General features: G+C 36.1%; 1 protein-coding gene across 8 annotated transcripts in view; it reads left to right on the forward strand.

Moving 5' to 3' along the window:
• Positions 1-2,680: 2,680 nt before the first annotated feature.
• LOC148956978 (uncharacterized) overlaps positions 2,681-12,609 on the forward strand; it is a 307,801-nt gene continuing 297,872 nt past the window's right edge. For 4 of the 8 annotated variants that reach the window (XR_016142441.1, XR_016142442.1, XM_089097107.1 and 1 more), the window contains exon 1: positions 2,695-4,480. Coding sequence is in view for 6 of the 8 variants with exons in the window: in XM_089097107.1 (XP_088953233.1) it covers positions 3,967-4,480 (514 nt within the window). In the remaining 2 variants the exon portion in view is untranslated. Of the gene's footprint in view, positions 4,481-12,609 lie in introns of all 8 variants that reach the window. The other 4 variants (XM_089097082.1, XM_089097088.1, XM_089097102.1 and 1 more) reach the window with 4 other exon arrangements.

Consider the following 12,609-nt stretch of genomic DNA (forward strand, 5'->3'; position numbering starts at 1 on the left):
GCTACTACTATTACAACTACCGCCACTACTACTGTTACCACTACTACTGCTACTACCATACTACTACATTAAAATATTGAGGGAAAATTTGAACTAAATTAAAAGACACTATGCGCATGTACAATGACAAAAGAGCGTATCTCAAGAATGGACTTGGGTACTAAGTTGGAAGTTTCAGAGAATGCTTAAAGGGGAAGATCAACTGATTAGAAGGCAGTATGTGCATTCTACTAAAAATACTATTACCATTACGACTTCTACATTAACTACTACTACTACTTCAACTACTACTTCTACAGCAACTACTTGTGAGGCTAAGAGCATTAAGATGAAAATTTAAAGAATTGTACTAATAGACAGGTTATCAAAATGACATATCAGCAATGTCATAGCAACGGCTAAATGTATTAAATTAATATTTCCAGGACATGATGAGAGGAAGGTTCAACTGACCGAAAGGCAATACGCTTAATACTGCGGCTGCTACTAGTACTAATGCTATTAGTATGAAGGTGAAATTTTCAGAAAATTTTGAGGGTGGAAGGTGAGATGAGTCACAGCACGCCGTCTGTATAAAGGTGGTCGAAAGGGCTTATCAGCAATATATTGATAACAGTTTGGTGTGTGAAGTTAAAACTTACAGGGCTTATTGCGGGGGGTGTTGAACTAATTAAAAGAGAATATTTTTTTTATCGTGTTGCAATTGTTTCTACTTACACTAGTACTTCTGCTACTATTATTACTGCTGCTACTACTACTACTACTGCCACTACAGCTAAGGCTATTACTATTAATTTTACTGCAACTACTACTACTCCTACTGCTGTTACTGCTGGTACTTTTACTACTGCTACTAAAGCTAAGGGCATTAAGGGAAAAAATTTGGGGAACATTGAAACTGTTTTGAACTAAATCGGAACACATTATGCCCACACAGGTTGTCGAGAGGACGTGTCAGCAATGCTTCAGAAACGGTTGATGGTAATAAATCAAAACCTTAAGCGTGTGTTGAAGGGGATGTTGAAGAAACCAAAGGCGCTATGTGAATACTTCTACTACAGCTACTCCTACTACTACAACTATTGCTGCTACACAAGCTAAGGGTATTAATGTTAAATTCCGAAGGAATATTTAGGCAAATGTTAAACTAAATCAAAACGAACTATGAGTATGTAGATTTTCAAAAAGGTGAAAAAGAAATATCTCAAGAACGGCTTTAAAAATTGAGGTTAGCAAGCCAAACATGGATTCTTATAGAAGAAACACAAAATTTAAATAAAAAAAATTCAATGAAGAATGACTATGTCAATAAAAATGAAAAGAAATTGATTTATAAAACACATTCCACAAAACAAGTTTTTCAAAGAAAAGAGCTCCATAGAACCAAAAATGAGCAGAAATAAAGTCAAGTAATCTTCCAAGCGTAGCACTACCACAAATCACCATCAATAAATAAATGAAACCCAAAACGAACAGAAAATACAGAAAAAAAAACGAGTCAAAATCAAAACGAGAAAAATATTAACATGAGTAGGGTTGTCAAGACCAGAACATAATTTGCACTATCCGAAGTCTATCCCCCTTTCGAAGGAAGCGCAATAAAAAACAAAACAAAACCATTTTATCATTTGATTCCTCAATCATCACTGTTTCAAATACGACTAGGTGCTGTTTTGATTTTGCACCCCATCCACCGTTTTTGTGTCAGGCTTAGCTCTAATTAGTATAGTTATTCGTCTTATTGTATTGTATGAACAAAGGGTGTCGATTTGGTGGGTTCACCCAAACTTGTTTTTTCCACCGGAAGTTCTAAAAAAGGTAATTTCTAAAATCTAAGAGGTTGGGGCAAGAAGATTTACAATTTTTCCACGGCCGTAGGCAAGACTCTTGAGGGGAGTAATTTAATCTTTCATCGTCACCGTGACAAATTGGCCTGATCTGCATTCTCGGTTCAACAAAAAGTAACAAAAAGTTACTAAAAAGTAGCTTTTCGTAACTCGTCGTTCTACCTGACGTTTTGAAGTAGGTGGTACAAAAAAAACAACTTCCTTTGTGTGCGTCTACAATGACAGTAAGTCATTGCTTTCTTCGATCGTTGCCGATCCAGAGGATGAAGTCAGTCACCCAAAGGAGGGGGGTGAGTTTATATTTTATGACAAAAAGTCAAATTATGCCGAAATTATTTACATTTTTATTCGAATGATCAAATATTTTTCTCCGACCCCAGAAATAGATTTGTCTTTGTCTCCTGAACGGAGTAAGAGGGGTCAGTTCACGAAAATGCAAGGTGGGGAGGGATGTATTTTTCAATATCAATGTTTAGATTTTTTGTTTTCTATTTCTTATTTTCATCAAAAATGCCCCCAGATGCTTTTATTTTCATTAGGGATTCTAAAAAAGGGTAATTTCTGAAATATGAGAAGTTGGAGCAAGAAGATCTACATTTTTTTTCCCCACAGCCGTAGGTCATATACTTGAGGGGAGTAATTAAAGGCTTTACCGTCACCATAACAAATTGGCTTGGATTTGGATACCTTTTTTATTGATACCTTTTCATTACCCTCTATGAGTTTAACAACTTAACGTAGGCTACCGAGTAACTACGCTTTAAGGCAAAATAGTCTTTAGCTATTCAAGTTCCGCATAACAGTTGTTACTTTAGTTCAGTGTCAAGCAGGATGTGTGTTTGAGGTGATAGCGATTTGGCTGTTTGTGACTTTTCGTCGTTGGCTCTTGGTCAAAGATTTTTTTTTGAAAGTGAACTACAAAATTTGGTCCAGTCAATAAGCAAGTGCGCAACTTCAAAAATAGAAGTTTTAAAAAATTTTGTAAGATGATAAAGTTAAAAAAAAAATGTGTATTTAATGTATCATCGATTTAATAAATGCCTAGCAGTTACGCCTAAGATCAGGCTTGTTGTAAAATAGAGACTGGATAAATAAGAAGGTTTATATAATAACATATTTTTCCATATTAATGAGATTTAACCAATGTCAAATCTAAATCAGTTCTGGGTATCATGGCAGTTTACGCCTCGTCTAAAACTGATAAATAGAACCATTCAATTCTTCAATCACCATTATTTCCAGATATAACAGTAACTGCTGGGAGAAAAACGGACCCCCTCCCTAATGGGACAAAATATTTTCATATGTTATATACAACTTCAATAAAATACTTTCACAACGGATTTTTTATTTAACGATTTGGAGCAAGATTATATTTGTCAATATTAAAATTTTTTCCATTTTTATAGTCTTTATAAAATCAAGTATTTGTCCAGTTAATCTCAATTCGTTTGCTTTTGACAGGATCACAAAACACGTTAACCAGGAGCATTCATTCAGTGAAATGGTAGGGACGGTGTCTTTGTCAAAATCTATGCGGTTAATTTTTGTTGCTTTAATTCTTTTTAACCTAAGACACAAAAAACGTATTTTTAAAGATTTAGAGAGTGATTCCTCACGCAATTGACGCCCTTGGTTCATGTAATAAAATAAGACGGAAAACTATGTTATTTGGGTCTATGTATAGCAGAATTAGGATGGATGGGGTGCAATGTCACAATAGCAACCATTAGAGTCTGAAACAGGGGTGATAGGAGATAGGTGATAGGAGACAACCCTTATTGTCTCCTATCAGAGTGATAGGAGAATCGAATGGTGGTACTCTTATGTTTTATTATTGATGTATTTCCTTCAAAAGGGGGTATAGACCAGTAATACTTTCATTTTCAACTCAGAAACCACACTACTGGTATTATGTGAATAGACATAGACCATTTTTGGCATGTAACATAATCGTAATTACGAACGAATCGTAATACGTAATACGAACATAATCGTAATATAAAGCATTGAAGATGTGACAAGTGTTTCGTCTGAGAAGCAAAATGTTTTGAAAAGACCCAATAAGTGTAAACTCAAAGGGAAACTGACGTTTGTGGAATTGCCCATTGTGTGAAAAATGGCTGATAAATCAGATGGAGTTTATAAAAAGACTCTTCTTTGTCGGAGTCCATCAGATTCGACAACCCTAAAAGCGTCGGGCAGCAGAATCGACGATAAAGTTAAAAATTATAGAAGTCAGGTTCATCTTAACATCGTGAGGAATATCAGATCACCGTTAAGCTTCAGGAAGACTTTTGACACTGTAAAAAGGAATGATGTGTCTCCGGGAGGATTGCACCGAATGTGTCACGAGAAAGTTCTTTCGCAAACATCATCAAAATCTAGTGAATGTGATTGTAATAAACTCCAAAACTCAAAAGGAGTAAGCCTATTAAGCAAACCAGTGTGGAAAGACAGGCTAGGGATAACAATAAACAAAGAAATGGAGAAAACAGAAATCAGGAAAGTAATAGAGACTACAGATAAGCAGAGAGCAAGAACAAATTTAAAGGAAATACAAAGAGGAGCAATATTTTATGTTTGTTTTGGGAAAAAACGAAATGAAAGTTCAAGCGACGGTGAATATTCAGGTAACAGTAATAGATAACAACAACACTGGGTAGTGAAGCTGTACCAATTGTAGCTTCTTTGTTTCTAGCTGTATTTTTAAAACCAATTTATGAAACGGAAAATTATTTTCTTACTTTTTTTTAGAAAAATGGCGTTTTTGCTAGTATTTTACGAACGATTTACAAGGTGGAGACACTTTTTGCGGGGAGGGGGATTGGATTTAAAGCTTAAGCGCCTCGCACTCTTGACATGCCTGTACTATATCTTATCCTTAGATGCAAAAAGAGTTGTAATTTCAAGTGTTTTATACAGATATTTTATTTGTCTTATCTTCAATGAGAGAGAACAACCTTTATACATACAAGTTGATTGTTAATAGCGTTCGAAACAAAGTAATTCCTTTTAAGGCATGTTAATTGCTAATTCAAAATTGGTTATAATATAGGTGGGAGGAAAACGGCAATGTGTGTTTCGGATGCTACTTCTATTGAACTATACCAGTCTAGTTTAACATTTTGTTGACTAAATCCTATAGTAACCATGTATTATTTTATTAACAGTGGCACCAAATCAAAGAAATTGGTTTCAAAATCTAGCGTGGCCTACATTTCCATCCTGTCCGTTTCCATTTGGTGTCACTACTCAATGCACTCAGAATATTGCATTTTATAAGATTTGCGGGGTTGCTTTCAGTGGAACTATGTCCTAGTTTACCCCTCCAAATCAACCTCAAGACTCTAGACTATAAACAGATGTTTGCTAATTTTTTAATTTATTCTCTTTTTTTACTTGTCTTTTGTCTACAATTAGCAGAAATTTTATATAATCAAATTTTACGTATAACTACGAGGTATATCCATACATTAGGGGCAAGAGTAACAGACATTTCAGCAGGCAGCAACTCTTAAAATCTAATAAGGCTTGGTGATCACTTCAGGATTCATCTCAGCATCAGCTGGCGATTTGAAAGAGTTCGTAGTAACAAACTGCAAGTAAGGAGCGATGCGACTCAATAGTAACCGAAACTTTAAAAAACAGGGTTTTTGTAACAATAGATAAATCAAAAGAATTGAATTTATGGCCTGATTCAAAATATACAAAATTTGACTTTGACTTGACTTATGTCCCATCCGTCCATGGAGGTTGTTTTGGGGCCTCTTCTTTAACCAGTCCATTGATGTGCCTCTTGTAGGTACTTCTGTTGTCGGCCAGGCGGCAGAGTTGTGGCAGGTCGTAAGGTGAAAAGTTTTCTTTCCATCTCTTCGGAGGGCGACCTCTGGGTTGATAACCGTGTACTTGTCCATCGAAGGTTATCTTCGGGAGACGAGTGCTAGCCATGCGTTGTGTATGTCCAAGCCATTTGAGCTGCTGTAGTTTTATTTTGTCCAGTATTGTAAATTTGACTTTCAGATTATGGAGAAGCTTGAAGTTGGAGAGTCTGTCATGGAAGGTGATACCAGTGATGCATCGCAGGGATTTAGTTTCTAAGGCAGCTAAGCAGCATTGATTGTCTGTTTTAAGAGTCCAAGATTCACAGTCATATATGGAGATCAGAATAATGAGGGAATAGAAGAGTCTCGTTTTGAGAGTTGTTGTTAAGTTTTTATTCCTCCAAATGGGCATCAGAGCTTTAAAAATGGAGTTTGCAAGTGTCCGGCGTCTCTTGATGTCTTTGATTTGGTTGTTATCATAAGTAAGTAAGCTCCCAAGGTAGGCGAAGCCTTCCACCCAATCAATGGTACCTTCACCAAGCTAAAGGCTGAGATTTACATGTAAATCGAATTTGCATGAACAGCGCATGGCTTTCGTTTTTGAGGTGTTGATTGCTATCCCAAAGAGGTTGCTGGGCGAGTAAGCGCTGTTAGCCTGAGTTTGTAGATCTTGAAGGGACTCGGCTATTAGGTTTATGTCATCAGCATATGCCAGTTTGTCTATCATCACTCCTCTGACAAGGGTGCCGGGCGCATTAATTTGTGAGTGAAAGGGCTGCGGTTAGGAAGAGATTAAACAGCTCCGGTGATATTAGACAACCTTAAAGTACTTCGGTACAGGTTTTGAAGCTCTCGGTAAGTCCCTCTCCAGTCATGACGCGGCTACTGAACTTCACATACATGTCTTTGATCAGCGAGATCACGTTGGATGGGATGCCAAAGTGAAGAAGGATGTGCCATAGACCTTCTCTCCATATCCGATCAAAAGTTTGTTTAAAGTCTATGAAAAGGTGGTAGATGCTGCGGCCAAGTTTACTATACTTTTCCATCATCTGCCAAACAGTGACTATCTGATCAATTTTTGATTTATTAGGTCGGAAGCCGGCCTAAAACAAAATTTATTAAGTTTAATGTTGCCCATCAAAAGTTACAACTCTGAGAAATTTTTGTCCGAATTTTATAAAGGGGGAGACATCCCCGAAACACCAAGCAATCTTAATGAAAATGACACGATCAGACTCAGCATATCAGCATTCCCTACTGTAGAGGTTTCAAGCTTCTATATAAAAAATTGTGGAATTTTGCATTTTTTTTCTTTTCAGAAGGAAGATCAGGGATACGAGTTCATTTGTTTGTTTTTTTGTTGTTTTTTTCCACCAGGGGTGATCGTATCAAATGAGTAATCCTAGAAAATCGGGAGAGGGCTCATTTGATCGGAAATCAGACGTTCTAGTGCTCTTTTTAAGTGACCAAAAGGATTAGACGGCAGTCAGTCTTCCTCCCAAACTCCCTTTCCCCCAAAATAGTCTGATCACAATTTTGGAATAGCCAAATATTTTATTTTGTTCAGCGTTGTTGAAAGGTCCAATAACTATACCTTTGGGGATAATATGACCCCCAAAACCCCTGGGGAAAAGGCTGTAAGTCACAAAATTTGCCAATTGTTTACGTAGTTTTGTTATTGGGAAGTATACAGACATTTGGAATGGGGGTATGTTCTGTTTGGGGGGTTTTACACGGTGAGAATTTTCCGTGGGAAGGGAAGTCTTAGGGGTAACTTTTTCAGGGGAAATTTACACTAGGGAAATTTGTCAGAATTTCTGCGTAGAATTCTTTTATTTGTCTTCCTTTGTCTTTGCCAACTGAATTTAATGTGTGAAAATGTTCCAGGGAAAATTTCCAGTGCGGTTGGAATTGTCTAGATGATATTTCCATGGGGGAATTTTCCACGGGAGCAGCTTCCCACTGGGGGTGGGGGGATTCCCTGTAAAAATTTCCACGGATGATGAATGTCCGACATGATTTCAAAAACGAATAGACAGGTTATCAGCAGGATATGTGTTTGAGGAGATAGCGATTTGGCTGTTTGTCCCTTTTCGTTTTTGGCTCTTGGTCAAAGATTTTTTTTTTAAAGTGAACTCCAAAATTCGGTCCAGTCAATAAGCAAGTGCGCAACTTCAAAAATAGAAGTTTTAAAAAATTTTGTAAGATGATAAAGCTCCAATAAGGGTTTGTTATTGGGAAGTATACTGACATTTGGGATGGGGGTATGTTCTGTTTGGGGGGTTTTACGCGATGAGAATTTTCCGTGGGAAGTGAAGTTTTAGGTGGGAACTTTTCCAGGAGAAATTTATACTAGGGAAATTTGCCAGAATTTCTGCACGGAATTCTTTTATTTGTCTTTCTTTGTCTTTGCCAACTGAATTTAATGTGTGATTAAATAAAAAAAAAAGTTTTTTTTTACTGAAAATAAGGGGCAACATTAAAACTTAATACGAACAGAAATTACTCCGTATATGAAAGAGGCTGTCCCCTCCTCAACGCCTCCCTCTTTACGCTAAAGTTTTTTATTGTTTTAAAAAATAGATTTGTGAGAAATAGTCTAATTTTAGCGTAAAGAACGAGGCGTTGAGGAGGGGACAGTCTCACGTGAATTTAAAAAATGTCCTGGAAGAATTTCCTAAGCATCAACCAAGCTCCTACGATTGGGGACAATTTTCTGGCTACAGTAAGCAGGCAAAAGTCCACTAGTTGAAGTCTTGAATACTTAGAAAAGAGAAGAATTCAAATAAACAGAAAAAGACTCTATTCTGTGAAACAATTGTTTGGATGACAAGGACTTGTATTGTGTGGGGACAAAAATTCAGTAAAATTTACCTTTGTAGAGCCTGTAACAAATAATTCAAATCCTAGTACCGTGCTACGATAACGAATGAAAGAAGATCCCATAATGAAGAAGTTATTTTAAAAAAAAAGTAAGGACAATGCCGAGTGCTGCAGCCCCAGAATTCAGAACAGACACGTTGATATTCGTGAACAGTTCATTATTGCAGAGATTATTGGTCAAGTAAAGTTGGCTCATTTTTTCATCATTCTGGCAAACGAGGCAACTGGCTTATCAAGGCAGGAACCGAAGGCTCCGGGTCGGTCAAGTTGGCTTTTATTGAAGACATGCGAGGTGAAAGCCTCGATCGGTTTATCTTGAGTCGAATTGATAAACGTGGTCTCAGTTTAAAAGTATGCATTGGTCAAAGGTATGATGCAGGTACAAACATGAGCAGGGATTTGTCAGGAGCCCAAGTTTTTATTTCAAGCAAATATCCATCTGCCAAGTATGTTCAATGCAACGCCCACTCCTTGAAGTTGATTTTGCCGGACTCCAGCCAGATCCCTGATATCAACCAGTGTATGAAAGGATTCGTGAAACAGTAAGTTTCTTCCACTTTAGTGCCAAGCGAAGTGCCGTCTTAAAAATTATACTGGAGTCAATCGGAAAGGATTTTGCGAACCTTAAGGGCCGAAAAGCAATATGCAATACGGATATCAAAGTAGTTGTTCTGACCTTTGAGGCCCTAGAAGATAAAGAGACAGATTGGGACCCCGTTTTGTCGTCAAATGCCAGAAGTCTGCTGAATCAAGTCTTGAGCTTGGACAATGCATCGTCCCATATTACGATCGAGTTTTATTTTGGGTACATGCTGAATTTGTCTAAGCTGCTCCAGTCAGAAAATCTCAATATGGCTATGCGAGTTCAGTATGTCAAAAGTAGAACAGAAAATTTTCAAGGTACACGAAGTGAAGAAAAAGTTCGGTCAGCTGTTTTCGGGTGTCTGCCAAAAACTGGAAGTCATCGTTTAGATCTCACGAAAGAGAAATATCGTCAACACCCTACATGATATACCAGCAGGGAAGCACAAAGACTTTCACAATCGAGTTTCTCCTTTCAACCCATTAATGCACAACTGATACAATCACTAGAACCTCAATTAAGAAAAGGACATCTGAAGTTCGTCCTACTTGGAATCCTGCTATCGTTTGCTTTAAAAGACCCTGTTGGCAATGTAAAATAACTGATCAAGGAATGTACCTCATATCTAACAAGCTCGGAGTCTGCTGTGAAGGCTGAACTTGAACTATGGTGGGCTAATCGGCTAAAAAATAGCTCCCCGTCTTTTTCCAAAAACGACAATGCAGAGCGTGGCAGAGTGTGAGCGAGGCATATTTCCCAACGTCCATAATTTACTCCTCATTTTCGTGTCAATCCTACTTCTATAGCATATAGTGTGAGGTCAATTTTTCAGTGGAAAGGCTAAAAACCTATCTCAAAACCCAAATATTTGAAGGTCGAAAAAATTGCTTGGCCCTTTCGAATGCCCATGAATATCCTTTTGAATAGCCATTTTCCTCTTAGCTCCGTTCATAGGTTGCCATCTGCAATAGCGTGTCTCTTTTTCTTCATTAGTGTTGTTTTATTTAACAAACCTTACAAGGTATAATGCACCTAATATCCATTGTTTTTAAGGCTTTGGACGACTGCCGTCCCTCCTCCGAAATCAATTCCTGTGTCCTTGCCTGATTGTAAATGAATTCCTTTGATAACCCTGATGTACATGGTGTGTTCAATGGGGTTCATTATTAAATCAAAAAATAAATTACACTTAATAACAACATTCAGTCTATTCCTGGACGCCAAGATCCTCAATCGCTACTTAAATGTCTATTGTGGTCTTTTGATTTAGATTTTTGCTTAAATTCATCCAAAATTCCCTGAAACTTTCCTCTTAATAGCCTTACCCATAGTTTGAGAAATTTGTATACATAACAGCCCTTACACTAGGGGCTGTCGGATCATGTACTCCCTTTATGTATAGTTATTAGACCTTGTGAGTGTTTAGAACCAAGGGAATATCTTAAAATTTTGAGTGGGTGTCGGAAAAAGGGGGGATTGGAAGTCAGAAAAAGAGGGTGTGGAAGAGGGCTTGTTGCCTTCTAATGTTGGTTCAAAGCCGATTTGCGCTTTATGGTATATGTCTGTTCTATTCACCCAGGCTGATTTCTCATCCAGATTTCTTTTTCTTGAAGTTGGTGATTTTAAATCCTCGAGTTTTGTTCATTTTTTTTTTTGGTAGCGTAAGTCTTTATCCATTATAATATATCCATTAAGTCTATTTGAAATGGACTGAGCTAGATGCTCTTCTAAAAAAATGACAAGATTAGATAGCAAATAATTTTTTTCTGCCACTGCAATTTGTTACTTGAATTAAGGAATTATTATGAACTGTTATTTTTCAGTAATTTTTGCACTCCCGATTGTTAATTCTCATTAATTCTTTTTTCTCGTTTGCCGCAACTCAACAGCTTTTGATTTTCTTTGTAATTTTTTCACATTTATTTGTTAAATTTGTGAAAGTTTTTTAGCCAGCTTCGAAGGTTCAATTACTTCCAATTATTATTACTAAATGCACTTTTGATAACAGTACAACAAAACAATTTCAAACTTACCCCTCTTATGGTCTCCCCCTCTCTCATCCCCCTTAATATTTTTCATAAATTGTCTGCTGAGTGAAACAAGAGACCCCATATAGAAAGAAAGCCTTGAGCATAAGTAGGAGTTTCAAACGTATGACTAAACATGTTTTGCTGCTAGATGCAGATAAAATATCAGAAAAATGGAAATTAAAATAAAATATCGATAACAATTTTGAATAAAAAGTTACTTTGCACTGCGGCAGAAAATTAAAATGATAATTTGTTTGTGTATTTGTCAATTAAATTTGTGAGCCTTTTCTCGACCAATTCCTAATGATCAATTACTTCCAAATTTTGTTAGTATAAAGACAGATTTTGTCTTAAAGGTGGCTAGTCTTAGAAAAAGATAAAAAGTTAAAAATCATAAATATAAAAAAAAATTAAACTCGTTTTCAAAATGATCTAAAAGTAGATGTTATTTTTTGTAAACCTATGAAAATGAGTGAAAACGAAGAGGACATGACCGATTGGGCTTTATTTAATTGACCTTTTTAGCTTGACCATTTTCCTCTACTCGCTCATTCGTTTTTTTTCGTTTATAGATTTACAACTTGATGGAATTTATATCTATATTATGTAAAGCGCAATCCTTTATATACCCCTTGTTTGTATTCATGTTTATAGATTCCCGAGAATTTCTTCTTTCTTTCCTTCTTCTTTTGTTTATCTTATTCTTCTTTATTTATCTTCGTATTTAACATCTTCTCCTTTTTATTTATATTCGTTATTTTGTTTTTTTACTACATTTTGAAAACAAGTATTACAAAAACATACATTTGTTATTTTTATTTAAAGGCAATGAAACTGTTTTAAGTCAATTTGATGGCTTGCTATTCATAAAATTTAGGAGATCGATTTCCTCATTGGAATTTCGAAACCTTTTTGCATACAAAAATATTATTATTCGCTCTCCTTGGCAATTAGAAAAAATTCATTTCAAGTTGGGGGGGGGTACTTAATAGAGAAAAAAAGAATAGAAAAAACATCGTCTTAACTTTTTATATTTGCAAAATATTGCACAAATTTTGTAGATTCTTTAATTTTACGGCAAATATTTAATCTCACTATTTAATCTAGCCGATATATTTTATCGGCTTGTAAAATCATAAAAATGTATTTATCTGTAACTAAAGAAATAATCGATAAGGTTTCCTTTTTCTTGATTGCGGTCAGTACCTGGATTCGCCAGTTAGTTGCACACAGGGATATTAGATGGAAAAATTAAAGGCTACAAGAAGTGAGAACTATTTCCCCAATAAATCGAAACACATATTCTCAATATCATGTCAGAAATGTATTAATGAATTTAAATTTGTTATATATCATTTCATGAATACCATCTCAGAAATCTGTTATTGAATTGAAAATTTCTATTGAATTTATTACTTATCAAATTTTTTTGAAGTTCG

The sequence above is a fragment of the Artemia sp. Qi Xiang Cuo genome, chromosome 1, assembly GCF_049724085.1.
Source record: "Artemia sp. Qi Xiang Cuo chromosome 1, ASM4972408v1, whole genome shotgun sequence".
NCBI lineage: Eukaryota > Metazoa > Arthropoda > Branchiopoda > Anostraca > Artemiidae > Artemia > Artemia sp. Qi Xiang Cuo.